Source organism: Penicillium manginii (genome assembly GCF_028828005.1).
Source record: "Penicillium manginii strain IBT 31320 chromosome Unknown utg000004l:1.0-7231830.0:1.0-7236170.0, whole genome shotgun sequence".
Classification (NCBI taxonomy): domain Eukaryota; kingdom Fungi; phylum Ascomycota; class Eurotiomycetes; order Eurotiales; family Aspergillaceae; genus Penicillium; species Penicillium manginii.
This window is the reverse complement of record NW_026643105.1, coordinates 3,160,014-3,187,322: the sequence shown is the minus strand read 5'-3', so window position 1 is coordinate 3,187,322 and position 27,309 is coordinate 3,160,014. Positions and strand designations below refer to the sequence as shown.

At 50.8% G+C, this 27,309-nt stretch overlaps 13 protein-coding genes across 13 annotated transcripts; 7 read left to right on the top strand and 6 right to left on the bottom strand.

Annotated features, from left to right (window-relative positions):
• Positions 1 to 253: 253 nt before the first annotated feature.
• Positions 254 to 1,603, top strand: N7533_004891 (peroxisomal membrane protein PEX16; the record flags this gene model as incomplete). Its single annotated transcript, XM_057101541.1, has 3 exons — positions 254 to 521; positions 583 to 1,426; positions 1,480 to 1,603. 3 exons carry the CDS (start codon positions 254 to 256, stop codon positions 1,601 to 1,603), a joined length of 1,236 nt encoding a protein of 411 aa, XP_056961171.1.
• Positions 1,604 to 1,816: 213 nt separating this feature from the next.
• N7533_004890 (ribonuclease H2 catalytic subunit RNH201) lies at positions 1,817 to 2,845 on the bottom strand (the record flags this gene model as incomplete). Its single annotated transcript, XM_057101540.1, has 1 exon — positions 1,817 to 2,845. The coding sequence occupies one exon, from the start codon at positions 2,843 to 2,845 to the stop codon at positions 1,817 to 1,819; it is 1,029 nt and encodes a 342-aa protein (XP_056961170.1).
• A 266-nt stretch (positions 2,846 to 3,111) lies between these two features.
• On the top strand, positions 3,112 to 5,211 carry N7533_004889 (Cupin domain protein; the record flags this gene model as incomplete). The annotated part of the gene is made up of 5 exons (XM_057101539.1): positions 3,112 to 3,173; positions 3,235 to 3,392; positions 3,453 to 4,592; positions 4,654 to 4,905; positions 4,985 to 5,211. 5 exons carry the CDS (start codon positions 3,112 to 3,114, stop codon positions 5,209 to 5,211), a joined length of 1,839 nt encoding a protein of 612 aa, XP_056961169.1.
• Positions 5,212 to 5,525: 314 nt separating this feature from the next.
• N7533_004888 (TBCB family protein) lies at positions 5,526 to 6,530 on the bottom strand (the record flags this gene model as incomplete). Its single annotated transcript, XM_057101538.1, has 4 exons — positions 5,526 to 5,866; positions 5,938 to 6,034; positions 6,105 to 6,158; positions 6,255 to 6,530. 4 exons carry the CDS (start codon positions 6,528 to 6,530, stop codon positions 5,526 to 5,528), a joined length of 768 nt encoding a protein of 255 aa, XP_056961168.1.
• An 853-nt stretch (positions 6,531 to 7,383) lies between these two features.
• On the top strand, positions 7,384 to 8,507 carry N7533_004887 (tRNA (carboxymethyluridine(34)-5-O)-methyltransferase; the record flags this gene model as incomplete). The annotated part of the gene is made up of 4 exons (XM_057101537.1): positions 7,384 to 7,464; positions 7,564 to 7,688; positions 8,008 to 8,185; positions 8,250 to 8,507. 4 exons carry the CDS (start codon positions 7,384 to 7,386, stop codon positions 8,505 to 8,507), a joined length of 642 nt encoding a protein of 213 aa, XP_056961167.1.
• Positions 8,508 to 8,824: 317 nt separating this feature from the next.
• On the bottom strand, positions 8,825 to 9,815 carry N7533_004886 (MYB DNA-binding domain protein; the record flags this gene model as incomplete). The annotated part of the gene is made up of 3 exons (XM_057101536.1): positions 8,825 to 9,166; positions 9,225 to 9,249; positions 9,358 to 9,815. 3 exons carry the CDS (start codon positions 9,813 to 9,815, stop codon positions 8,825 to 8,827), a joined length of 825 nt encoding a protein of 274 aa, XP_056961166.1.
• Positions 9,816 to 14,703: 4,888 nt separating this feature from the next.
• N7533_004885 (uncharacterized protein) lies at positions 14,704 to 15,092 on the bottom strand (the record flags this gene model as incomplete). Its single annotated transcript, XM_057101535.1, has 2 exons — positions 14,704 to 14,860; positions 14,971 to 15,092. 2 exons carry the CDS (start codon positions 15,090 to 15,092, stop codon positions 14,704 to 14,706), a joined length of 279 nt encoding a protein of 92 aa, XP_056961165.1.
• Positions 15,093 to 15,918: 826 nt separating this feature from the next.
• Positions 15,919 to 17,905, top strand: N7533_004884 (ubiquitin carboxyl-terminal hydrolase; the record flags this gene model as incomplete). The annotated part of the gene is made up of 4 exons (XM_057101534.1): positions 15,919 to 16,134; positions 16,195 to 16,246; positions 16,341 to 16,599; positions 16,669 to 17,905. The coding sequence occupies 4 exons, from the start codon at positions 15,919 to 15,921 to the stop codon at positions 17,903 to 17,905; spliced, it is 1,764 nt and encodes a 587-aa protein (XP_056961164.1).
• Positions 17,906 to 18,255: 350 nt separating this feature from the next.
• N7533_004883 (uncharacterized protein) lies at positions 18,256 to 19,143 on the top strand (the record flags this gene model as incomplete). The annotated part of the gene is made up of 1 exon (XM_057101533.1): positions 18,256 to 19,143. The coding sequence occupies one exon, from the start codon at positions 18,256 to 18,258 to the stop codon at positions 19,141 to 19,143; it is 888 nt and encodes a 295-aa protein (XP_056961163.1).
• A 569-nt stretch (positions 19,144 to 19,712) lies between these two features.
• rpn8 (proteasome regulatory particle lid subunit RPN8) lies at positions 19,713 to 20,939 on the bottom strand (the record flags this gene model as incomplete). Its single annotated transcript, XM_057101532.1, has 3 exons — positions 19,713 to 20,324; positions 20,405 to 20,676; positions 20,756 to 20,939. The coding sequence occupies 3 exons, from the start codon at positions 20,937 to 20,939 to the stop codon at positions 19,713 to 19,715; spliced, it is 1,068 nt and encodes a 355-aa protein (XP_056961162.1).
• Positions 20,940 to 21,867: 928 nt separating this feature from the next.
• Positions 21,868 to 22,924, top strand: adk1 (adenylate kinase ADK1; the record flags this gene model as incomplete). The annotated part of the gene is made up of 4 exons (XM_057101531.1): positions 21,868 to 22,024; positions 22,083 to 22,135; positions 22,216 to 22,370; positions 22,516 to 22,924. 4 exons carry the CDS (start codon positions 21,868 to 21,870, stop codon positions 22,922 to 22,924), a joined length of 774 nt encoding a protein of 257 aa, XP_056961161.1.
• An 834-nt stretch (positions 22,925 to 23,758) lies between these two features.
• N7533_004880 (uncharacterized protein) lies at positions 23,759 to 24,246 on the bottom strand (the record flags this gene model as incomplete). The annotated part of the gene is made up of 4 exons (XM_057101530.1): positions 23,759 to 23,870; positions 23,932 to 23,941; positions 24,029 to 24,053; positions 24,112 to 24,246. The coding sequence occupies 4 exons, from the start codon at positions 24,244 to 24,246 to the stop codon at positions 23,759 to 23,761; spliced, it is 282 nt and encodes a 93-aa protein (XP_056961160.1).
• An 843-nt stretch (positions 24,247 to 25,089) lies between these two features.
• N7533_004879 (putative mRNA cleavage factor complex component Pcf11) lies at positions 25,090 to 27,200 on the top strand (the record flags this gene model as incomplete). Its single annotated transcript, XM_057101529.1, has 4 exons — positions 25,090 to 25,254; positions 25,323 to 26,461; positions 26,521 to 26,716; positions 26,784 to 27,200. The coding sequence occupies 4 exons, from the start codon at positions 25,090 to 25,092 to the stop codon at positions 27,198 to 27,200; spliced, it is 1,917 nt and encodes a 638-aa protein (XP_056961159.1).
• Between the last annotated feature and the right edge of the window lie 109 nt (positions 27,201 to 27,309).

Genomic DNA, 27,309 nt, shown 5'->3' with positions numbered 1-27,309 from the left:
TTATAGAGCAGCGCAAACTATCAAAAAATCAAACATTCCCGAGAGTCAGTCAGGCAATTCCAACAAATATCATGCCATATTTACAAGAATTTCATCAAATTTTGACCAAAGTCTAGCATAAAATGTACATTGCCGTGGAGTACTCCGGAAAGCCCGCAAACATCAACCTCGGCCCGCAAGTCTTGGCGCCCCGTGACTTCCCCAGCTATTCTCCTTGTCCACTCCGCGGCTACGCAATGCATCACTCTGGATCATGGAGACCGTTCGAAATATATCAAGTCCCATATCGCCAGCGATGCTAGGACCATCGAAGTGGCTCGCACACTATGAAGACTTCGTTACCAAGAATTCCAGCTCTGTTGGACAAGTCGAGTCCGCCTTGCGGTCGCTGACCTACATCATCCCTGGTGAGTGCGATCCCATCACGGAATACTATCGCTTAGGCGCAGAGGAACCCCAACTCACATATTTATTTCACTCATCAGGACGCTATCGTGAATCTGAAGTTGCCTCAGAATGTGGTCAGTCTACACTCTACACATCTACTAGTCTCTTTGAAACGTTTCTAACCAGATCATATAGTCCATTCCGGAGTCCAACTCCTGTCCCTTTACCATGACTCCCTCGTAGAGAAAGTCATCTCACGGCTTCCATCAACCGTTCCTCGACCAACGCCGACCCCTCATTCACGATATACGAAGTACTGGACCTCCCGCTCCTCTTTGTATCGCCAGGTAGCCCTCGCGCTCCAGATGCTCCAATATACAGAGCTCCTTTGGGAAATGGCGGCGCGCCGGCGCGGGCAGAAGACTAGATGGCGCGTTGTCGTCTTCATCGAATTCGCCAAAGCAGTCTGTCGCATTCTGCTTCTTCGCTTGACGAACTCGAGACCCTTGGTCAACCCCCCGCTTCCCGAGCGCGAAGTTGACCCAAGAACAGTGGAGCAACCGGAAGAGGAACAGAGCGACTGGAATGGAATGGAGACTCCCACTAGTGAAAAGTCATCTGATTTGAACTGGACGATGCCTCGCACTGGTCTTTCACTTCCATCACTTCCGGACGTGAATGACGTCTCAAATTATCTTATTTCCAAGGTTCTCACTGCCGACGACATCAAGCCCCCCAAGACCCTTTTGCACCGAGTTACTGGCCAAGGACAGCTGGCGGAGGTTCTCTATATTCTGCGACCAGTGGTCTATGCCTTGGCGATGCAGAAATGGAGCAAAGATAAGCGGAGCTGGAGGCCCTGGCTGATCGGCTTTGGAATGGAGTTTGGTTGCCGACAACTGGCCAAGCGGGATTTCCGTGAACGTGTTGCAGGGGGCCTCCGAGGCTTGACTGGACTTGAGCGGGAGGAGCTGAGAAAACGCGGATGGTCCATGGGGTGGTGGTTGATGCGAGGTGCCTTTTACGAGAACATTACCAAGTATGTTGATCTTTCCTTATCCCCTCTTGAAGCACACACTAACAATACACCAGGTCCTGGCTGCACAGCCTTACTGGCAAGATGAAGGGTAAGCCGCTGTTGGACATGGTAGGCAGCGTGGTGGAGGACTACGAATACTTGTGGGATAACTACTACTTTTCAACTGCGACGCTATGATGGGATTCTCTTTGCACTCTCGACCTTCTTCCATGATACCCAGTTTTAAACCCTCCACCCGCGGGGTTCAATTTAATTTTCTCTGTGATTTATGACACTTGCATCAGACATGTTTTTCCTATGTTCTCTTCTTGATTCTGCGTATGCTTGATTGGAAAGGGTATCTTCATTGTTTTATTAGCTTCATTATTAATGCTAGACAAATTCATATCGTTATAAGATCTCGGCTTGTTTTTGACCAAACCATTCTTGCAGGCCACTTTGTCCTCCTGTGGTTTTACTCGGACCTGACGAGAGAAGAAAGTCGCTAAGCATCCCATTCCCATCCTCATCATCATCGACCGGCCAGTCCACCCGTGCTCCACCTTTCAGTTCCAGCATCTCTTTCGCAGTCCCCCAGCTGAAGCGGCACTCATTGCCCCAGCCAAAAACAGGGTCCATGTTGCGTCTGAGCCACCCGGTGCACTTGGAATCTGAGGGATAACCACTACCCCATCCCCCAGGTGTTGTTTCCAACGACTGCTCACTCAACACAGCCTCATACAGAACTTCCAGGGCAACATCACGCGTCACCTTAGCCGCCACACTAGCAGCGCTGACACAGGGATATAGGGAATCCGCCTTCTTCGCAACAGTAATCTTCATCGATGGAAAAATCCGCTCCAGTTTCTGCTGGTATGTAGCCGGATTACCAATAGTATCGATATAAACCTCTTTGACATCCACGCCACGCTCCTCAACAACGCCGCGGATGATCTCAATGGTAGCATCCATAGCCTGCGCATTCAGATTGTAGACCGCCGTGCCGGGCTTCATCATCCCGGAGCCAATATCGCGCGCGGAAAGAAGCTTGATGGCGTATCCGCAGGACTCGTAAAGGTTCTCGCCAGGTGTATTGAGGAGACGCATTAGGTTGGCTCGAACGCCTGGTGTGAGGACTTTGCTGTCATCGAAGCTGTGCTCTTCGGCTAGGAGGGAGTGGTGGAGATCGAGTGGGAGGTAGAATGCGCCGTAGACCATTGGTCCTAGGACTGGGCCGCGACCGGCTTCGTCAACGCCTAGGACACATGGTGTAGATTCCGTCGTGGGATTTGTGGGATTGGCTTTGTCGTGGGGTGTGATTGCGGCTGGGATTGGGGTATAGTAGGCGTAGGAATCTCCCGAGAGCACATGCTCTTTTTCCACGCTGGGTGGAATGAAGGCGAGATCTTGGGGATCGTCGACTTTTGATTTTGCTACCATGGTGAGAGGATGTGAGATTTGAGATTTGAGATGTGAGATTAAGGTCGAGGAAATAGTGATGATTTGACGTGCGGGTAATGCGGTATGCTCGGAGGAAGGAAAGACGCGTCTCCGGTTTGGTTGGCGCGTGGGCGCGGCGCGTTTTCCCTTGCAGTTTGCCCCCCAAATTCCCGTCGCATCATTCCTCTCCCCTCCACATCCACACACCCACTTGGCTGCAGGTTCAACCTAATTTCTCCATCTGCCTTGTCGCTATCCCCGCGAATATGGCTCGCGGACTCGGGAAAGCTCGCGAATATGATTACTCCAACGTTGGAACCGCTGGACGGTGAGTTGTTCATTCGACAATTGCGCGCCGAAACTATACTCTAACACATATGCGACCCCAGACGCACTGGACTTACCCTGAAAGAGGGCCGACGCGACGAGCATGGAATGGAAGAAGTCGATGGATTATTTTCATCGCCCGAGAAATCGCCTGACAAGGTGAATGGCTTCGACGACGAACATGATGATTCTATTGGCTCTGATATGTCTATTGAGGATGGTGAGTTGGAAAAAAAACACGCACAACAACCTTCTCCCCTCCCCTCGCGACTTGTGAAAGGCTCCGAGCTATGTGCTGATGTCTCATTTCAACATCTAGACAATGCGCCGGGCCCTATGCACTTTCTCAATGCCTCCAATCGTTCCCAAAACTTACCACCGCCATCGCAATCACCAGTCAAAGGCTCTTCCCGAACTGTGCGGAGATCTCCAGAAGTGCAGTCCTCACCAGAACCCGAGCAAGACTTTTCAAGCCCTTCTGAGGGCAGAAGTCTACTCGCTACAAATAGCAATGTGCGAGGAGATCCGTCTCCGCTGAGCGCCCGCTCGGTCAATGCGGGTCCGAAGAAGGGAAAGAATAACTTGCAGAAAGCCCGGGCGCTCCCCGAGACAACCGAATTCTCCGACGAAGAATATGACGAAAATACTTCATTTGCCGTTCAAGATGATGTTGAAAACAGCTTTGACCAGGGTAACGACACTGTGATCCAGGACGAGTTCCCAGAACCCATCGAGGAAGATTTGGACGACTCGGACAGCGACCATGCAGAAGCCCCAGAAGAACCACGACAACTCGAAAAAGCAACCAAGTCAACGAAGGGCCCTGCGTCCAAAACTACCGACAAGGGCAAAGGCAAATCGGCCGCTGGTCGGCCAGGTCGACCGCCTAAGGCTGCTCGCGCTGCTGATGAAGAAACCACCGAGGCTAGACCTGCCAAAAAACAGAAAGTATCGAAGGAAGCTCAACCACGAGAACCACTGGACCCGGAATTGGACCGCGTTGTGGAAAATTACTCCCAACGTTCTGGACCATTGAAGGGCCGCAGTCTGTATATTCTAAAGCGCGAGAACCCAACCGAGGATGTCTCCACCCACACTCGCTCAGGGCGAGTCTCTGTCAGGCCGCTTGCATACTGGCGCAATGAGCGCTGTGTGTACGGCGACGGAGAAGCTGCAGAGGGCCAGCGGTACCCGCTCTCTACAATCAAGGAAATCATTCGCACTGAAGAGCAAGAGCCAGAGAACAAGGGCAAAGGAAAACGTGGGAGGAAGTCCAAGTCAAGCAAGTCCAAAAAGCGGAAGGAAGATTCCGACGAGGAGGATGAGGATATGGACGAATGGGAGATGAAGGGAGGCATTCTTCATGGCATTGTACCGAAATGGGATCCTATTGCAGGCACCACGGAAGAAGAAGTCACAGGTAAGAGTCAACCGGGCGTTAACGCGCTATTCCGACAATCTCTAACCAGTCCTTATCATAGATATTATTGCTTATGCCCCCTCTGGCATCGAAACAAAGGACGTCAAGGGATCTTCGTTCAAATTTGCCAAATTACTCAGCTCCTCCTTCATTGGATCGGGTGTCCTTGACCTGCCACCAGAGGGTGTAAAGAAGCCCAAAAATTCGAAAAAGATGCACATGGTATTCTACGTCTGCAATGGCCGTGTTCAAGTGGATGTTTCTGGTGTCCAATTCAGCGCAGGAAAGGGCTGCGTTTTCCATGTTCCCCGAGGTGAGTGGCACTCTCAAGAATCCCAACACGAATCGTTTCCCCCCCCCCCCTGTAACTATCACTAACGACGGATTGACAGGCAACATTTACAGCTTCCAGAATCCTTATCAGAAAGATACGAGGCTTTTCTTCACCCAAGGGTGTGTCCCTGATGAGAATTCCGAGGAGGACTCGGGAACTACATCCCAAGCCGTTGAGCAAGGTAACTCCGATGGCGAAGCCGCAGCCGGTCCATCCAAGTCCAAGCACAAAGCAAAGCCCGCGGCCGCTCGAGGTCGCAAGGGTAAGCAGAAAGCTGGGAAATAAATAAGTTGGCTGTTTTCATTTTGCCATTGATTCTACTTCATGTCGGTGTTGAATGCGTCACGATACCTCCTCTGCTTGGTTTTATTTGAATTGTTTCTAGCGATATGTATTCTCCTGTAATTGCTAGCCCCGGTGTCGGTTTTATCCCATTTTTCCCTCAATCTACTCTACTATCTCGATTAATTGGCGACGAGGGTCACCCCTCATCGAAGGGATTGAGTAGAGTCAAGTAAGAATAGAAAATCATTCACAAACATGTCATAATAATATTCATTTCTATGCATCCTGCGTCTCGCGTGTCTCACGTGTTCGATCTAGATCTCCTCCATCAAATCATCAAGCTCATCATCCAAATCCAAAGGAGGAAAATCCCCAATCTGCACCTTATCAGGCTTAACAAAAGCACCCCTCTTCTCTAGACACTCAAAGTACCGCTTTCCCCCAACACTCCCATCATTCTTCCCCGTCGGCTCGTCCAACTCAATACCAACCCAGATAGGCTGTAACTCTGCAGGAATCTCGCCCTCCCGCTCCATCTCCCGTCCCGCACCAGTAACAGGAATGCCCGGCACAGGCCCGACAAACCGAACCGTTCCCCGCCGAATATGCGGCGGCGAGGAGGGCAGGATAATAGCGCGTGCGGAAACGGCGATGCCTGTACATGAAATGAGCAATGAGACTAGGCTTGGGCACTGTAGCGTGGCGTGGCGCGGCGTAGTAACGTACCTTTAGTCGAAATCTCACTCCGATCCTTCTCGACCTGGTTGCGCAGAGACTCTTCAGGCGAGAGGGCGGTTGGATCGAAACGGCCGAGCTTTTGGTTCTTTTTCCAGGCTAAGACCGAGTTCGGGAGAGCCTCGTATGTCGAGCTGGGGAGCTCGTATTTTTCTTACGGAGGATAGGTCCGTGTAATTTGGGCGCATGGATTGAGGGCGGGAGTCGTGGACCTGCGAATGTCAGTCCAGTCCAGTCCGCTCCAGTCCACTCCAGTCTTGGATTGGATCGGGTCAGGGACGGCAAGGGAAAGGAGAAACATAACATACCTCGATTTCACAGCCTTTCATTAGAGCCCACGAGTTGAGGAGTCGGTCCTCGCCTTCCATCCATTGGGCTGGGTGGCCGGGGCTCTTGAGGCGGAGGGTTTGGGAGCTGGGTGGGACGCCAGTCATGGTTTCCAGCTTGCTTTTTAGCTGGGTTAGGGTCCATGTTGGGGTTACGCGGCGCTCGTTGAGGAATCTTGGTTCTGTGTCGGTGCCTCGGGCTGTTGATGCCGCTGTTATGACGACAGATATATCTGCCGGTGTAGGCTGGAATGCCATTTTGAATGGGGGTTGATGGGGGTGATTTGATTTATGGGATCTAATTGTGGTCAGCGGTGGTCAAATGTTTGAAGGGTCATTGAGGGTTAGGAAAGGGAAGATAGAAAGAAAGATGACCTCGTCCAGATTAGGCTGGTCGACAGAAGAGAAGAGAAGAGAAGCGCAGCGTGTCTCAAGGCACCGGGGGGATAGGTATAGTCTATCTTGACACACTCTCTCCCCCCACCCCCCCTCTGGCCATTTTGATATTGCCTTTCTGGGAGACGCAGATCTAACGTTCCCCAGATCTTACAGCCGGGTATCATGTCGGACAAAGATCTTGTGTTCTCACCAACCAGACAGGGTCTCCCTAGCCCGAAACAAAGCGATGGGGTTGGATGGTACTCACAATTTTAATTTCAATTCCAGGCGCGCAGGCAAGTCGCGATAACTCCTGAAATGTGCCGTCGCCAACAAGGTGGAAACCGCGCTTAGTCATCAAACTTAAGGACTGTATGGAGTTTTGTGGAAATTTCAACGCCGACTGCAGTCGCTGTTTGATGTGAGATTTAATTTGTTTGAAAACATTCTGATCGGAAAGCGGGCCTCTATGCGGGAAACGATTTAAGTTTGAACTGGGCCAGCACTTCCCGGCTTTGTCTTATGTTTTGTTTTGTTTTTTTTGCTGTCTTTACTAAAGTCTAGTCTACATATGTACTGTCAGCCTGAGTACCTGGGTACGCCTAGTTAAGGTGAACGTTTATTGTCCGAGTGGGTACACGAGAAGTCACGTGAGACTCGCTTGGCTTCGCCTCCCCGCCAACAACCAGTCCAACATAACTGCTAGTAATAGTATCAAAACCGCCATTCCGCCATGGCCGACGAGTACGAGCAGAATCACGTACATGAAGTGTATCAGCAGATTGCTGGGCACTTCTCCGCAACCCGTTTCAAGGTAAGTGAAACCTTGCGCGAAGGAGGTACCTACGACGCCCCGCCGCGCCGCGCCGCGCGCAACGTCAATCTCCAACTAATGAGTTTTGCATCGTGACAGGCCTGGCCCATCGTGGAACGATTTCTTCAGGCGCAGGCTCCCGGGTCCGTTGGGCTGGACGTCGGATGTGGCAATGGGAAGAATTTGACTGTTAATAAGGATGTCTTTATAGTGGCGTCGGATAGGTACGTTTCAAGTCTACATCCAAGTTCAAGTTCAAGTTCGGTTCTAGTTCTTGGAGGAATATCTCTGTGAGGATTCGTATATCATCTGCATTGTTTTTCTATAATTTGTATATGGAATGATTTTTGGTGTGTGTTTTCGGTGTGTTTTTGGGGAGAGTCTGGTTCTTGACTTTGTTTTTTGGCTTGGCTTTTTTTGTGGTGGTTTAATTGTTGGATGCGATGATATGACTAGTTTCCCTTCTCCATTCCTTCTCTTTGCTGAGAAATTCAAACCGATCTCGGTATCGATAATCGATCCGGTCCTAACTCGACGCTGCAGATCGGAAAATCTGGCGCGCATTGCTATCCAGCATCAGCCGCATTCCACCGTCGTGGCGGATATCCTCCAGCTCCCGCATCGGGACGCGTTCTTTGACTTTGCGATCTCAATCGCAGTCGTCCACCATATGTCGACCCCGGAACGGCGGGTCGAGGCCGTTGCCGAGATACTGCGGACTGTAAGGCGGGGCGAGGGGTCGGAACCGGGGGGGCAAATTCTTGGTTTATGCCTGGGCGCTGGAGCAAAAGGATAGTCGTCGTGGTTGGGATAAAGGTGATCCCCAAGATATCATGGTTCCTTGGGTTCGAAAGTCCAAGTCGGACCAGGGCCAGGAAAAGACCTTCCACCGGTACTATCATCTGTATGAGGAAGGGGAGCTGGAGCGCGATATCGAGCAGGCCGGTGGAGTGGTTTTGGAGTCCGGGTATGAGAAAGATAATTGGTGGGCTATTGCGACGCCCAAGCCCGCTTCCACTTCTGCTTCTGCTTCCGCTTCCTGAATGGAAACACAGTCACATTGTCGTTTCGAAGAACCAGCCTCGAAAGTATCATCATCAACGTGGGACGGTGCGGGAATGTGGGGAGAGCGCCGCGCCGACAACGGCCCCCTCCTAATCACAGTGAAAAGGGAAAAGAAAAACAGGAACAGTTCGGCGCAAAAGGGGGGGGCAGCAAACAATTCTCTATGCAATTCATGGCCTCCCACAAATCACGGTATACCTCCAGCCGGCGCTATGCAATTCGTATCAATCAAAAAAATAACAAAGAAGGAGAAGGAGAAGCACAAAGGAAAGCCGTTCAGGCATGATCGTCAAGTTCATCCTAGGGCAGGGTTCGTGGGGGCATTCCCAGATGAGGACCCATGAGGCCTGGCGGGGGGGATTCCCATCTCTGATGGGCGTCCGATTCCATAAAACTCTCTTGGCGGGGGCGGGGCAGGTGGTGCATATGCGGGCACACCGGCGGTCAGCTCTTCGAGGGACGGCAGTTGAGGTGGCATGCCGGGAGGGTGACCGGGGATAGCGCGTGAGAGGGAAGTCTTTCGTGGTCGGGATAGAGAGGTGCTCGCTCGACGAGTTCTGGTGGTGGGGGGATCAATGGCAGTGCTGGATAAGGAAAAGGGCACCACGCCTGCGCGGCGGGCCATTTCCTGTTCTCCCTAATTGCCAGTGCATGGCTTCTGCTGCACGCCATGGGATGGCCATTTCCTCCGCGACCTTAGACCACATTTCCGCCTTGAATCTATTCGACTGTTAGCTGGTTTTTCTTCTTCTCTCTCGCTTTTTTTCTGCTGAAATTGGATTACCCCATCCCCATCTCTCTGATGGGTTTCGGGTGTCTTCTTCTTACCGTTCGTACAGCCTTGCTAGTTTGTTCTTCTTGTCTTCGTCCCACTCGCTCCTGCGCTCAAGGTAGTTTTGATAGTGAAGGCGACAACTAATCGCGCTGCGGCCAGGCAGTCGCTTGCTGATATCCTCCCACTTCATCCCGCTGCCCCGCAGCTCGATGATAAGGGCGTCTTCTTCGGGAGACCATTTGGATTGCTTCTTGGCCGGTGACTCGGCTGTGTGCGCAGGTTGCAACCGCTTTGCCGATCCTGTTGGACCGGTCTTGATCAGCGGTGGTGGGATCACGCTGGGGGATGGGCCTGTCAAGACCGGAGGTAGCCCCGAGAGCCCCGAAATGGATCTGGGTGGATAGAGAGACGTAGGAATGCCCGGGGCTTCATCCTCATCTTGGGGCTTGAGTAGCAGTGAGATATCCACTTTGGCGGGCGGCAAGATAGGCCGATGTTGTAACGCAATCATATGCGCGATGGGGGGGGAAGGGCCGGGTCTTGTGTTGGAGTAGATAGAAAGGAACCCCCCCTCCGTAAACGATAGGTGAGGGGGAGAGGAAGAGAGAGAAGAGAGAGGAGGAGAGAGAGAGAGAGAGAAAGAGAGGGGAAGAAGAAAATAGAGAGGGAAGGATAAAGGCGAAAGTTGAAGATGAAGCTCGTGACAGTCTAGATGACGACAGAGTTCTGACTTGCAGAGGCACAGGGGAGAATGTATATCTCTCTATTTTTTTTTTGCTAGGGCAGGCAGTCTGTAATGATCACCACGAGGATCCACGTTCAAAAAGCTCCGGGCTTGAGCAGAAAGTCAAAAAGAGACACAGTCTCGTGCAACGAATGGTGAGGTCAGAGGAAAGCCGTTGAGAGGCGCGCGGCAGAATGACGGCTGAAGAGTACCGTGGAAGGGGAGAAAAGGTGAAGGGTGAGTTTAAGGTGTAGACAAACTAGAAGATGGAATGAAAAGGGCGGATAAGAGAAGAGAAGAGGGAAAGGGAAATCATCAGGAAAGAGTCCAGAACGTGAAGATGAAACGAGATGTCGATTGGCAATGACAGCTAACAGCCGGGATGGAGAAGTGTTAGATGGTACTGTATGGTAATATAGGGTATAATAACAATAATAATATTATTATATTATATTATAATAATAATATGAAAAGGGAAATTATAATAAAATAAAATAAAATAATCCCGAATAATCAGCAGAGCCACAATATCCCCGATCCACTCAGCAGTGCTGCTTTTAATTAAAGATGCTGAGCGGTCAAACCCTTTTGTTTCCCCTCTTTATGACATTACACTGTTTCTGTTTACTTACTGTTTATTTACTGTTTACTTACTCTCTCTCTCTCTCTCTCTTAGCAGAAAGGGCAGAAAAGAGAGAGGAGGAGAGAAACAGAGACGAAGTCATTGTTCTCTTCTCTCTGTTCTCTACTCCCTCTGTCCTCTTTATGGTATACCTTGGGTACTACTATCCACCTCATATCTTCCTACTCCTGGACCCGCATCATCCTGAAATGAGATGAGGATGCGTAACGGACACTTTAAAGGCCGCACTGGCCAGTCACAACGGGCGCCACGGCCAGCGCCGGCCCAGGCGCTAACCCGCCCTAATGCCATGCCGTTGCGACTAAAACCCTCCCAGGACCCAGATCGCAGGCTAACGGCGCTCCACTAAAACTAACGCAGAATAGCCCATTGCTAAGGCCCATTCCTGCCGGGATCTGGGGTCTTGCGCGTCAGTTCTCATGTTCACGTTCCCAGTCCCACCATTACCTGTTTTTTTTTCTTTCTTTTTTTTCTTTTTCTCTTTTTTTTTTCTTTTGGGGCAAGCCCCGAGCGGAGCGGTTTGCAGCCTCAGTTTTTGTGTGACCACTCGGGGATTTTAGCTGGGGGCTTGGCTGTTTGTATTCCATACCGGCAGGCACTTAGCTCCTGTACATGAGTTGGCACGAAGTACGGAGTGTTTGGTTCACCAGCCAGGAAAATCCCCTCCTTCTTTCTCTCCCTGGTTGATCCTGTGGATCCCTTCCCATTTCCTGGTTCAAACACGCAGGGACTTTTGTTCGGGATCACTTGGTACTTAGTACTACCTTAAGTACAGCGTACATAACTATGTACTAATAATGCTGGAGCTGGAGTCTTTTAGAGTAAGCTACGAGCTATACTCCGTAGTCTCGGTTTCGATCTATAGCTTCCCTTCCCTAGCTCCCTAGCTAAAACCAAAAATCTCAAGTTGAAGAGCTGTATGCTGTATGCTGTATACTGTTACAACACTACAGCTCTGTACCCAGCCCAGTTCCCAACAATCCGATCGCATCGAAAGGGCAGTTCTTCCAGAACCCCCCCTCCCCCTCCATCCGACTCGCACCGTTCGCAGCAGCTCGCCCGGTAACACGGCGTCGCAATGAATTTAGAGGGGGCCAGACCCGCGCGAAATGAGGAAAATGGTCTAGAACGGAGGCCCCCCCCCCCCCGGTGTACAATATGCCCTTTTCTTCACAGTGTACGGAGTACTCCGTACTAATAACTGAACAAGTAACAAACCGTGGTCGTGATCAGTGGCCCCCACATCCAAAGAGCAAGGAAATTGGCAAGAAATTGCAAATGAAATTACAAAGGGCCGAAGCCCATCCCGAGAGGGAAATGAGATTCCCGAGATTTAAATAATCCAGGGACCAGCCCATCTTTCGACATGAGGGGCAGAGGGAGGGAGGGTAAGTGTACTGTATGTGAACTGTACACACCAGCCGAGGCTAAGGTCTCAGAGCACGAAAAAGGCACAGAAGAAGGAAATGCTACCGAACCGCACTTTACGAAGGGAACGACGGGGCCCGTTGGCGCGTTCCCACCAGATTAAGGGACTGGTGGGTCCGCCCTACACTGAATTGAAATTGGATTGGATTTGGATTGGCATTAAAATTGAATTTGAAATTGCTTGAATTAAATTGGTTGGTATGGACTACTCTGGTAAGGGAAATATACAGAGTACAGTACCTACCTCTCTACCTACTCATGATTCAATTTTATTCTTCTTCTAAAGGGTGCTCAGGTATATGCACGGATGGGTCCTAACCTAACCCATGACGATAATAACACAATGCAGCCACCCATTTATTCTCCGTGATTGGGTCGATGCAAGCTGCACGCCTAGCACGAGCCCCAAGTGGCAAAGCCACCGATGCTCTGTTCTGCTCTTCTCTACTCTGCTCTGCTCTGCGCTGCTCTACTCTGCTCTACTTAGGTTTATGTAGGCTTAGGCTTGGCTCTCGCTCTCGTTCCAAAGTGGCGGTGGAGAAATAGAAAAAAATTAAAAATTAAATTTTTTTTAATTAAGGCAAAAGCAAAATAGAATAGACAACACTTGCATCGACGCAAAACAGCACAGCCAACGCACCTGCAGTGTTCTTCAGTGCTCGAACACGAGTTCCTCGCCAGGCCCCGAGTAAGGCCGATTCTTGTCTGGTTGTGGTTCTGGTTCTGGTTCTGGTTCTGATTCTACATAGTTCTAGTTCTACTCTTTGTGTTCTATTCTGGTGCGCTCCGCTACCTTTGACATAGGTAGGTAGGTAGGTAGGTACATGTAGCTTACTCCGTACGTAGTCTGGGCGATCCTCAGTTGCCTGAAACACTGGGTTAGTAAAGTCTATGCGATGATCAGCGGCATATCAATTATACAGTAGAGTATACTCGAGAGGAGATCATAGACCATCATAATTATGGTTATGGCTATAATTGTAATTGTAATTGTAATTGTAATTCTAGTACGGTGGTTGGTTTGGTTTCTCCTATTCCTCTGACCCCCTATTCCCACTCTCGCTGCCCAAGGGGGAGAGATGCCGAAGCGGGAGAAAGGGTGCGATGAGGCGGGTCGGAAGGACGGGTGATGGGTATGGATATGGGGATTATGAGGGGAGGGAAGAGGAGAGGAGAGGAGAGGAGTGGAACAAAGAGAGGGGGGGTTTGAGCCAGTGCCGTCCGGCATCGACGGTGTAGATTTCATGCTTGTACAGATGGGGCGCGTTAGGGAAAGAATGGGGCAACGGCCGCGCCCAAAGCTCCATTCTGGTCCGAAGCGAGGACGATCCGTGACGATCCCGTCTGTTCTGCTCTGCTTGTCTTGTCTTGACTCGGTGGACTCGCCTCGACTTGGCTTGTCTCGATTCGAGTGTTCTGCTGCTTCGCGGGAGGTTACCAAGGTGGGATGAGGGCATAAGACCTAAGACATCTAAATGGACAAGCTATCATCTTGTGACGGTATGCAGGGGTTTCCATTGCGCCAGGAAAGGTAAAGGACAGAGAACTCGTCCTTTTCACACGTGAAGCTTGCGGAATGGCACCTTGGAGTGTTACCTGTCAGGTCTGGGTCTAGCTTGAGGTGTATCCATTCTCTCGCAAGACACGCCAGGTTCGAAATGTGTAATCCTCTCTCTCCCTCCCTCCCTAACCTAACCTACACGAGCCAAGGACGACCAGGTGGGGAGGGAGGGGGGGGGGGCCAAGGGCCAACGTTGGATCATCGCGACTATGACACAAGTGGAAGTGGCCGACAGAGCTGGTGGCGGGTTTTCTACTTCTTCTATTTATTGCCATAGAGTGATCGCCCTAAATGTCCGACACATCCACCGGGGACCCGGTTTTTCGCCTGACACTTCATTTCCTGGCTGTTTCAAAGCCGCGGGGGGAGCAGGCACCTTTCGCTCTCAATCAATTTCGATCATCCAATGCCGAGAGGACCCATCGATCTGGCGGTTCGGAGCCCCGTTCTTCTGTACGATGAATGTAGTCTATATCGTGACCTTGAAGAACCGGGATGATGGTGGGAAATTGGTTTCTCGGAAGGGCCGACAGGAACGGAGGGGGGTGAGGGTCCACTTAGATCATAGGCACCAGGTGGCAGAGCTGAAAAGTGGCGCCCAACCGTTTGACGGGGCAGTGTCCTCTCAACGGTGGATCTTCGGTAGACGCGAAGAACGCTGCTGTCACTTTTGTGTACGGATAAGGGGCAGGGAGGTAAAAAGGACGAGTATTTTTGGTTGTCTTGGGTGACCGTTGCTTTTGGATGTATCCAGTGATGATCCCAAGAGGATCCCAGGGGGGGGGGGAGAAGAGGGGGGGCGTTAGTGGAGGAGAGAAGGGAGGAGGGGGGAAGCATCCTCCGTACTCCGTCATGGAGAGAAGAGAGAGAGAGGAGAGAGAGGAGAAGAGAGGGGCTCTGGCAGGGAGCAGCAGAGACAAGATCGCTCGATGTAGCAGGATATGCAGCTCGGTCTAAAGACTCGGCCGGATCTTGCGACACGATCGAACGACCAATCACCCCTGAGGCAGTCCTTTCGTCAGGCCTACTTTCTCGTGCTCCACTCATGGCGGACCTGAAACATCTGGCCTTGTGGGGAATCCTCGCTGGGACTCGGAAGCAAGTAAGCTGCTGGGGCCAGGAACCGGTTCATGGCTGACGGTCGGGACCAAGGTTACCTGCGTAAAGTCTTGGTACGGCTTGTTCTCACTTTCCGTGGTGCTGATGGGGTCGGTCTTGGGTTTAGCCTTGGATTAGCCCTGGATTAGCCCTGGATTAGCCCTGGGTCTCTGTCTCTGGTTTGATTTCGTTTGATTTGGTTTGGTTTGTACGGTGGCGACCGTTGGGCCTGCCAGTTCGAGGAACTGAACTCGTCGATCCCAGTCGTGACAGTCGATGCCTCATATTCGATGGGTCGAGACTCCCCTTCTCCATCAGAAACAGAAACGTCCATAATTAAAGGAGTCGGGGGGGGCGGTCGTCCCGGTTCTAGGCTCTCTCTTGCTCCTCGGGTGCTTCTGGACCATTGCGGAGTCTGTTGATCGTCATTCACGGGGCTCGCTCCAAACCAGGGTTCGGAGTGACAGCCCCCACTGAAGGGAGAATTCAAGGCAAATATGACAGGTTCGAACTGGGCTGGACCGTTGCTCGTGTGCCTGGTCCCTGGTTTGCGTGGCGTCCATGATAGGTGTGAGGCGAGAACTGTACCGAGTACATAGAATATTGTTGGTGTGAAAGGTGGAGAGACAGAGGGAGAGACAGAGAAGAACACAGAAAAAAAAAAGAGAGAGGAAAACACCCGGGGCTTGCGATATGGACGATCGAACGATGTGGTAGAATGCTGATTCTTTCAATCATTTTACCCTGTCCTTTCTTTCATGTGTGGTAAGGGAGAGAATCCTTTGTATGAAGTATCGTATACTAGTGCGCACCCTACCCCAATAGGCGTAAAACTACCCAAGTATACAACTTTCTTTGACTTATCCATCCCACTCATCCCACTCATTCCAGCAAGACACTCGTAGAAACACCTATTTCTTTCTACCAGTTCTTCCATTCTTCTTTGAACGATGAAAAAAAAATAGAGCAGACACGCCGTTGGATGGTCACATCGAGGCTTTGATGCCAACAAAGAAACCCATTTTCGTTCAATCTCTTCAGTAGGAGTATTCAAAAAGGCCAACATTTTCCATTAATACTTCCAGAGACACAGGACTCTGAATATCTCTTTTCTCTTTTCTCCCTTTCTCTTGTTTTGCTGTTTCACTACATCATCGATCATGACTGATCCATTGATTGGAGGTCTTGTGGTCTCTGCTCCGCTGTTCTCAACTTCTCCTCCCCCCAACCCTATGGGACCACGAGAACCTTTACGCAATACCCCCGCAAATATAGAGGCATCGGACAAAGAGCTTGCCAGGCTTGCTGCCGAAGTGAGAAAAGTTGCTGGTCGCAAACGAAAGCAGAACAGGCGCCAGACAGCCATTTCCAGACGAGTGAGGAGCCGATAATCAGCCCTATATCTATACCCATTTTCCCAATCTAACACCATCTAGAGCCCCTTTGTCTCGTTCTGGGATAGCTGGGCAGCCGAACAGACAAAGGTCGGTATCCCAAACACTGGGGACTTGTGCTATCGGAATGTGATTTTCCAACTCTTCGCGCACTCTCCTGCGATAATTCACTGGGCGTGGTGGTATAGTAGACATCATGTCCCAGAAGGGTCTGCATGTGATATGGGAGAGGAAGGATCCGTTTGTGAGACCCTGCCTTCTCCATGCCTTCTTGAGCAGCTATTGGGATTCTCGGGAAGAGGATCTCGACGACAAGGTTCAGGAGCTGTGGGATGCTATTTACCAGAATTGGAGGAAAGGGGACGATGAGAAGAAGGGCCAGCAAGATCCTGCGGAGTTCTTTATGGAAATGTACTATCAGATCTTGGACGATGTTCCATCCGCACTGTAATCTATCCTCTTGGTTCCACACGTCTCACTGCTTTGCGTGATAAAGAACTAATTTGTATCTTTTAGTCAACATGATTATTTGGAAATCTGCGACACTGACCTCGTCACCGGTCAACAGTGCAAGGGAGAGAAATGCTGCAAGGACACTACTTACCAGCAGGAGTCCGGATGGCCTGTGTTGTCTATTCAATTCGACCCGGAGAGCAAGGTTAAAACCGTCGAGGAGGCAATTCTAGCACATATAAACATGCAAACTCTCGCTGGGCCCTGTGGTGAGTGTGGATGCAAACAGATGCAGAAAGAATACATCTCCAAGCCGTCCGAGATGTTCGTCGTCCAGCTCAACCGCACCGGTGAAGGCGGAACAAAGATCGACAAAGCAATCGACTTCGAAGGACACGTGAAGATCAAGGGAGAGCATCTAGATCCACGAATCGAGTCAGCATCAAGTCATAATATCCTCTACGAGCTGACCGCGGTGATCCTGCACTCCGGCGCCAGCGTCGACCAAGGCCACTATACCATCATTGTGAAGGGTCGCACCAATAAATGGACCTTGATCGATGATGAAAAGGCCATCCCGATCACGATCTCGGATTTCTGTAGAAAGCCTCAGACTCAGAAGGATGCCTATATATTCGCATATACCCGGTGGCCCCGGCAGCCGACTGAGGAGAGAATGATCCGAAACCAGAGGATATATACCGTGGACAGAATTGAGAAGCGCCTCCAACGGCAAAACACCTCGTTGCCGAGTGGCAAGTTCCGTCAACCTGAGAGCTATACCAAACCCCAAGGCGCCTCTGGTAAAATTAATCTCACCTCTAGCCCGTCGGTTCAGTCAATTTCAAGCAATACCACTTCAAGCAATGCCACATCAAACAGGTCGCAGGCAAATTATTCAGCCCCGGCTCCTCCGACTCATAGAGCAGCAGCAGCAGCAGCAGCAACAACAGGGCAAATGCAGGCTCCGCCAGTGGGGTATGTAAGTCGACCATTGCCTCCGAAAGACCTCAAGGGACCTCTCATGGGCCATGAGAGTTTCCAAATGCCTGTACACTGCGGAGCAGATTTCCCAGCCCCTCATAGTAACAAGAAGGGCTTCCTTAGAGTTCAGTACATTGAGTATGAAGCCAGTAGTCAAAAGGATTCTGGTAAAATACAATATGAGATTCCGCTTGACTTTGCCGTGCGCGGATATCCAATTAACGTCAAGGAGAATCCAATGGAGACTCCTCTTAATTCGACACTGAATACGATTTTAAAGCGTCAGAAGTCTAATGAGGATATTATGTCGGATTGAAGCCCGGGGGTATAAACCAGTGTTGTTGAAGAAGTGGTCTATTGGATATATACAATCCAGGGTTCCAAGGTTGTCGAACATCGATTTCAAGATCCTGAATAACTTTTATTTTTCCAATGCATACCATTTTTGTTATTTTATATCTAGCTCTCTAGTATATTTAGTCCAATCGATTCAATATTTCTGTTTTTCAAAAACCATCTCTTCAGTTAATACTATGGTATTGTAGTCGAGTCTCCCAAACAGGTTGCGCGTCCCGGACGTCCTCCGCTCCTCCACAACTCGGACACGCACGCCTCACACGTGGAAACGGATACAGAAGAACCAAAGGCACCCATTCAACCAAACAGATGGACCTACCATCCAGCAGAAGCTTCGTCGACCATCTGATCACAGAACTAGCCAGCTTCGAATTCCCAAGTGGGCCAGAACAGCTTCGAATCCAGGAAGGCTCCCAGAACCCGTTTGCTAGTCTACCTGCAACACAACTAGCCAAAGTGAAACCAATCATCCTTACTCTACACTGCCTCTTCCCAAACGACCTCCTCCCAGCCCTTGACATCCTAGACCGCAGGCTAGTGCAGCGCCTTGTGCTTATGCGCACCGAAGACCAAGACCAAAACCAAGACCCAGACACGGCAGCAGCCGTGCCTGACCACCACGCCACAGTCGCAGATGGAAACACGACGCAAACCCCGGAAGATCCCCGAAACAGCCAAACTAGGAACCCACACGATGCCATTTTCCTAGTAACATCCGCATCGGCAGCCCCACGTCAAACGGCCGTACCAGTGCCCGGGGGAGCAGGAGAAGGGAGAGGAGGAGCTTCAACGCCAACGCCCACGCCAGCCATGCAAGACCCAGAAAAGGGCTACGAAGTACGCCTCAATGCGTGGAACTGCACCTGCCCCACCTTCGCCCTCTCGGCATTCAAAGATCTAGATTCCCGCCAGGGCTCTGGCTCTGCTTCTGCTTCTTCAACTACTATGCCCGAAACCCGTTTCCCGGAGATGAGGGAGATGCTGCTTGGCCGGGATGCGCATGCGCATGCACTTCCTGTTGTTTATCCGTTTGGTGGGACCCTTACGCGTGATACGGACAGGGGGTCCCCGCCGGCTTGCAAGCATGTTCTCGCTTGTATACTGTTTGCTCGGTGTGCGGGTTTGTTTGGTCGTGGGGACGACAGATTGGTTTCTTTGGAGGAGATGGCTGGTTGGTGTGCTGGATGGGGTGGGTGAGGTGAGGTGAGGCGAGGGGGCATTGTGTGGCATGATAACTGAACTGAACTGAACTAATATCGTACATTGCTGCAAGCGCTTTGAGGCTTCGCGCGGAGGCATGAGGCTTGTGCGGGTGAGATCGTGATTATGTGCGCTATACAGATGGGGTCTAAGACGCTCCGCTCCGCTCCGTTCTGCTAGCTTTGCGATGTCGAAACGATATGGTCAGATAATAGGTGAATGGAGGTCTCACTGGACGAACTACACAGGCTACTCACTAGCCCTGGATGTGTTACATGTCCAAACTCATGTTCAATTTCCCAACAAGATATCCTGCCCAAGGTTCAGGTTATTATAGGAGACACCGCGAAGGAGAAAAGTTGGAGCTACGCTGGCCGCTCGCTCGCCATGGAGCATTATTACCATGGATCTACTCAGGTTACCCTGCGGATGGAAGATGGATTGTCGCCTGGTCATCGTATCCTTGATTATCCGTACTATACACTGCAAAGCCGCAGTTTCTGGTCATTTCATATTGACGGGCATCATTCCTCCGATTAAAAAAACAAATGTCTAAAAAGGCCATCTTAGCTCTTCTTCTTGCTCTTCTCGGACGCATCTTGTTCCTCCTTCTGCTCGCCATTCGCCTCGCCAGTCTTCTTAGCATCCTTGTCACCCTTGGCCGCGCTCAATTCCTGCTCCCGCTTTGAGTCATTCTCCTCCTGCTGCTGTCGGTTTTGGATCTTGTTCTCGATCAGGTCGTGGAACGCTGTGATGGCACGGATCAGACTGCTGATATAGATGGCCATAAGCTGGTCATTCGTCTTGACGCTCATAGCACGAGCCAGCTCGCTGTTCTCGCTCTGGGACTCCTGCTGTGGCTGCCCGCTGATACTGGGTTGCTGGGCCGGGGTGCTCAGGTTGGGGAGGAGGTTGAAGACATCTTGGAGGTTTCCGAGAATTGCGTGGTTGATGGGGAGCTCGCCGTCGAGGACTTTCTGGAGGTATTGGCCGATATCGCGTAGCCGAAGGTGCAGCCCTTGCAAAGATTGTAGCTGTGAAGTGATACGAGTAGAAAGAGTGCCAACTGCGACGTCTCTGATATCCCGGAGCAGGTGCTCCACGCCAATCTCCTCGGCCTCCTCGGCCTCGATTATCGATGGGGTGTGTACGAATGTCTTCGAAGTAGTTGTGCCGTCCTGAACATGGTAACAAACGTGGTTAGCTGGCAGAACTCGCGGAATACAATTCCAGCTCCATCGACGCTGAAACTACTCACATCCTTGATCTCATCCACAGCGAAGTATGCATCTGTCGGAACGCCAACTTCCTTCGGCTGGACATCAACGATGACAAGCAAAGGGTTGGGGGTATATTTCTTAAAGAGCTCGTTGATCTCCAGATCCGAAGCGCGCAGCTTGGGGCCCGAGTGGTACCAACCAACCAGCTTCTCGCGGGCATTGATCTTCTTGAACATGTCCCTCATCGACTCAACGAAGTTGTGATCGAGGAACCACACGGAAGGGTCCTTCTCATCCTCCTCAAACGGAACTAGATGGGAGAAGGAGGGTCAGTTCTTAATTGCTTGAAACAGCTGGCCGCAGCATCAACATCAACACCGAAGACTTACCTGCGAAGCTGTTGGATACGCGCACATTGCCACCCGAGTTTTCACCCAGAAGAACACCAACAACACGTTTCCGGGTGCCCTTGGCTGTCCGGCCGTAGTGATCGGCGACGGAGAGCAGGACTAACGGAGCAACCGTGACGGAACGGTTGACGAGGGATAGCGTGTCCGCCGTAGTGGCAGGCATGATGGAGAGATGTGGAACGAGATTTCAGAGAATAGAAGAAGCTCGGGAGAAGGAGGGAGGAGGAGGTGATTGATTAAGAAGGGGGGTGTCTTTGAAAATGGATGGTTCGCAAAGCAGGACGATGACCGATGATGCTCCCCAAGAGCTTTGGGGGTGCGCCACACTACATCAGCCACCGGTCTCGATATTAGCTTAGTCATCGTTGCTGGGTGGCTGGCATTTGTATTTTACCGGGGGAGACAGATGTGTAGATTTAGAAATAATAAATAATAATAAATGAGGCCATTGAGATATATTAAAATCAGATGAAACCATTAAACTACCATATCAATCATTGTCAACACCAAGCTTTGTGCTGTTTTATTGAATCCGGTTGTTGCGCATCGACCGCATACTACGGCAGTCCGTAACCGCCACTGATACTGCTAAGATTTCCAAGGTTATTACTACTAGTGGTATTGACTACTAAAATACTCTGACTAAATAGTAAAATAGTAACCAGTAGATACTCCTCCCTAGTATCCTACCTAGGTAGGCACTCTCTAGGTTTAGATCACCTACTAGTATCTCTATACTGGCTACACCCCCTACCACCAGCCAATACCCCAACCTCTGTTTCCAACAGTAGCATTGAGTAAATATGATGCAACGTCCTGTCTATTTTGCAATCTAAACTAACTATTCTTTTTAAACTATTTGGCATTCTTGTACTGGAGATAAAGAGTAGGACAGCGATGTAGGCGGTGGGGGAATTACTGACCTATGGACTGCCGTACTACGTCGTTCACAGCCGCTCCGAACCTCGGGCGCTAAGATTCCTTCCCCTTCCGTTTCTCCATTTCTCCATTTACCCGTCTCTCTTCCTTTCCACCTGCAATCTTCGACTCTCTCTCCTCTCCTCTCCGCTCCTCTCTCCCTTTCAATCACAATGGCTCCCATCACAGAAGATGTTGTCTCCGGTCTGAAGGACACCATCCACAAGCTCGAGTCCCGGGTTGTCGACCTGGAGAGCCGCCTCGTCAATGGCGACAAGCCCAAGTCGGTCACCGAGCAGATGCGCATCATCCTGATGGGCCCCCCCTGGTGCCGGTAAGCATCCGCCACAACTGAATCAATCCAATGGCTATTAACGCGTTGTCACAGGCAAGGGTACCCAGGCCCCCAACATCAAGGACAAGTACTGCGCCTGCCACCTGGTAAGTAGCCGATATCCGATGGTCTTCCGCCATACACATGTGAATTTGTCTTTTCTAATCGATCATTCTACTTCCACTAGGCTACCGGAGACATGCTGCGTTCGCAGGTCGCTAAGAAGACCGACCTCGGCAAGGAGGCCAAGAAGATCATGGACCAGGGTGGTCTCGTTTCCGACGAGATCATGATTGGCATGATCAAGAGCGAGCTGGAGAACAACGTCGAGTGCAAGAACGGGTATGTGGATCCCCCCCATTTGTTGTTTTGTTTTGTTTTCCTACTTCATCAATTGTTTCCCTCGCCTCGCATTCTACTTTTTCCGACATCTCCGCGTCGATATCCGACAAACCTTCTGAGATCGAGAACTAACGCGCATCCACAGTTTCATCCTGGACGGTTTCCCCCGCACTGTCGCCCAGGCTCAGCGTCTGGACGAGATGCTTTCCGCCCGCAAGCAGAAGCTCCAGCACGCCGTTGAGCTCCAGATCGATGACGCCCTCCTCGTCGCCCGTATCACTGGCCGTCTCGTCCACCCCGCCTCCGGCCGCTCGTACCACAAGATCTTCAACCCTCCCAAGAGCAACATGACCGACGATGTTACCGGCGAGCCCTTGATCCAGCGCTCCGACGACAACGCCGACACTCTGACCAAGCGTCTGGCTACCTACCACGCCCAAACCGCCCCCGTCTGCGAGTACTACAAGACCACCGGAATCTGGCGCGGTATTGACGCCAGCCAGGAGCCTGGCCAGGTGTGGAAGAGCCTCCTGGGTGTTTTCCACAAGAACTAAATCTACTCTATGGGATGTGGTTTGGGGAGGACAGGCACCATGACAGCAAAAACTTTAACGAGTGAAGGTGCCAGGGACAAAAATACAGGCTGACCTCGTGTGCGCGAGCCATTTTTCTTTTGTTTCGGTTTTGGTTGGTGAGCGCATAGGAGGATCGGGCTGGCAGGATGTTCACATATAGACCGCTGAATAATAGTCCCTCGGGGCCATGTATAGTATGTGTACTTTTGTTGGTACTAACTACTGTACTGTTAACGAAAACAGCTTCATGTTGTTACTATGTATGCTGTATGCTTTGTAGGATCCACCTCAGATAACTATTCTGACTTTAGGTTATATTATGGGTTACTGAGATAGTTAGCACTGGCACATACTCAGTTACCTACCCGTCGGTATGAAAGTAGAGTTATGCCTCCTAATATAATCCCTTTCCGTAGGAATACACACACAGCACCTAGGATAGGGTGTTCAGACCGAAAAGGGTGGATCTGGTAGACGCACGTGGATAGCTAGTATCAAAGTGTGGCTGAATTAGGTTGTGGATTCTTGAATTAAATTGACTTGAATTGGACCTAGTAAATAGTAAAATTGCACTCGAAGGGACTTCAGTAGCCCCCATAGACGTCAAAGCACTAAAAGACAAGAGAATCCGATTGTGTTGAAAAATCTCGGCGCGAATTAAGATATCTCCGATTGGATTTGTCATGGATCATGGATTGCCGTTCTCCGGCCGACCTTCATTCGTCATACGTTTCCCAGAGCCAGCTGTGGTAAGTGTACTTGCGGTAAGTCTCCATACAAGTACATTTTGGAATGAAGATTCCTTTGGGTTTCCTAGTTTCCATTTGCAGAGACAATCTGGTCTTCTTCGATCGTCGGATTGTACTCGGAGGACTGTGCCGAGAGAGTATCTAAACATTTAACTGGGGCCTCGGCGGCGAATCCACTAGGTTCATGGTTAGAATGACATGATATCAAATAGACGAGTTGAAAGGTGAGAATCATACTTGATTAGATCTGCGGCGATCAAAAAAGGGTTAGTCTTGAGCATAGTCCTTGCATCGTCGTTGACCAGTGTGGGGGATTATGTAGGCTGGTACTTACGGTATTCATGAGTAATGACACCTCCCTGGAGATCATGCGTTAGTTTTTGGAGAGATCAAGGATTGAGGGCATGCGCGGCATACAGAATCCTTGATTGAGGCCTTCGCCTCATCGATAACGTTGGTGGGTGTGCCTTTGGGGAAAGTAATGATGACGGACTTGAGCGACTGGGCCAGGGCCAGCGAGAGGAGTCCCAGAAGAACAAATAGCAGCTTCATATTGGATCAGTAGCTCAGTTTGGATGGCAGCAAGTTAAACCAGTTAAACAAAGTAAAGTCCAGAGGAGATGGAGTGATTAAAGGCAAAGTAATAGAGTTGCGCTGGCGTGCGTCATGCGATCCTGAAGTCACATGACATGGGACCCAAGTCTTCCAGTTCCGATTTCCTCTTCATTCAACCATTCAGCCTTCGTCACAACCACCCTCACCACCCTCACCACCCTTACCCTCTCCCCTTTCCACTTCTTCGAGCGTTGCATGAATACCCCCTCAATCCTTTATATCTAGGATTCTATCGAACCCGATCTTCCAATCGTTACTCCTACTCGGCGTTACAGCTCTCCACCCCTCGGCGGATCATTTGACGTGGAGGAAGGCAGTTGGACAAGTGCAGGATTTAAGTTCGGAGGGACAAGCGTGTTACTGTTCTATTCTTTTTTCAAGTCTCACGAAAATAGCTAGCAAGCATTTACCAAGTTTCGACTTTTCCCTCCATCTCGTGTTGGTTACCCGTGCTTTTGACTCGGAAAGACAAGCACTAAGAAGAACGAGCATTTGGTGATAGTCCCAGTCCATTGCACATCAAAAGAAGATCCAAGAAAAAAGCAGAAGAAAAACAAGAGAAAGGCAGATTTTACAAGCCAGAAAGAAAAAAAAAAGAACAAGAACAAGAACAAGAAGAAGCACAGGAGAGACCTTCAAGGATATCGCCGTGTAATCGGCCGCATAGACGTCGGCTGGGGTGAATATCTCCACTTGCGCAACTGATCTTACTCTTCCTTCTCTGCAGCACTGCCATTCATTTACTCGATTCATATATCCCTTTCATCCTCCACTTCCACCATGTCCGGCCTACCATCTGATGACCTCGTCGAGGATTACAAGATCTCTTTAGAGGATCTCACCACCAATGACCGATTCCAGATCAATAACCTCACCGTCATAGCTAGAGAGAACACCGAACACGCCATGGCCATCTCTAGAGTCTTGGAGAACCATATCGGACAGGTAGGTCTTTCATCCATCATATCCATATTCTATCTGGCACGGGTCATTGTTCCTGACGGCCATTGTAGACGCCTCCCATGCAGAAATTGCCGGCTCTCTATGTAGTCGATTCCATTGTCAAGAACGTTGGAACTCCCTACACTCTGTTCTTGGGACAACACATGTATCAAACCTTTATGAATGCGTACGCGACGGTTGATCAAGCTACTCGTCGCAAGCTGGACGAAATGCTCAAGACGTGGAAGGAGCCTGTACCTGGCTCACTGGACACTCGTCCCGTCTTTCCCTCCGACATCACTCGCACCATCGAGAATGCTCTGATTCGAGCACGCACCGCTGCCATTGAACGAGAGCGACCCCAGGTCCAGATTAATCGCGGTCGTGGAACGCCTACAGGCCGGTCCAACAACAACAACACACCACCGCAAGGCACGGCTCGTCCGCCACCCCAACATGCCAACAACGGGCGTTCCATGCATACATCGGTAGGAGATCTCGCCAAATTCTGGACTACGGCCCATGCTTATCATACTGTCATCTCGCAGACACCTCCTCAAGGTCATCATCCCGTGGAATCTCTGAATCGAGATCTCGAGGCCTTGATCGCTGCTGCAAGAACCAACTTTGCCAATAGCCCCTTTGACCCTGCTTCCCAGGCGCGTTTGAAAGCGCTACTTGATCTCCAGGGCATTTTACAGAACCAGCAGCTCACTCCAGACCAGCTAAAGCTCGTCCGAGACCAGATCTCCGCTATGGCAGCGTCGAATACAGTTCCCAACGTGCCTGTGGCAGCACCTCCAGTTCCAGTTCCAGCACCCGTATCAACACCGCCAGCACAGCCCTCGTCGCAACCCTTACAAAATCTTCTCAATTCGTCCACCCTCGCCGATCTCATCAAAGCAACGGCAAATCGACAGCAGCCTACTCCACCCCCACAAATCCCCAATGCTTTCCCTACGATGCCCCAGATTCCAGTTAGCAGTACGCCACAACCTGCCGAAAATCCACTGATTGCCCAACTTCGCGCGCGTGGCCTGCTTCCTTCTCATTCCGCGCCGCCTGCGATGTCTTCCAGCGGCACACCGCCAATGGGAGGATCTATGCCATTTTATATGCCTGGTCAACCACTTTCTACACCGCCAGCCCCGACACCACCCCAAGCAGGTGCCGCATCCATGGTTCCTATGAAAACTGCGTTCATGAAATTGTAAGTCGAGTCCAGATCACCAATACCGTGCGCATTCGTACTCATACTAATGAAATTAGTCCCCGGCTCAACCTTGTGGTCACTCTCTATGACGCAAAGTCAAACAAATGCGGCACCTGTGGGCGTCGCTTTCCTACGACGGCAGAAGGCAAGGAAAAGAAAGCACGGCATTTGGACTGGCACTTCAAGACTAACCAGCGTATGGTTGATGCTTCCAAGCGGGCCCAGAACCGCAGCTGGTATGTCGATGAAAGGGTATGTAATCACACAATTCACCATTCCTCTTTTATGTGTGGCATATCATACTTACTATGCACAACAGGACTGGATTAAATCCCGCGAGGCTAGCGATGACTCAGGCCCGGCCGACACGGAGACCACAACCGATGGAGAAGTTGGAGCAGATGGCAAGGCCTCAAAACAAGGACCGCCCAAGGCATGGATCAGGGCGCCGAACGATGCTAAACTTCGCAACACCCCTTGTCCCATCTGCCAGGAGATGTTTGAATCGACATGGTCTGAAGATGTCCAGGATTGGATCTGGCAGGATGCTATCAAGGTTGCCAGCAGAGTCTATCACGCTAGCTGTTATGCCGAAGTGACGGCGAATGGCCCAGTGCCGCGCAGCTCGACACCGCAAGGACGAAGCGGTACACCCGACTCGGTCCTGGGCAAGCGGAAGGCGGAGGGCAATGACTCTCCGGGACTTAATGTGCGGATTAAGATGGAGCCTGCATGAGATAATTTGTATAATAAAAACAATCGTGTCCCACAATTACGTCCCTGTCGAATAGAATTGTGTAGTATCATGACGTTGCTTTGCCCCGCTCGGCGCATCTCCGCTCATC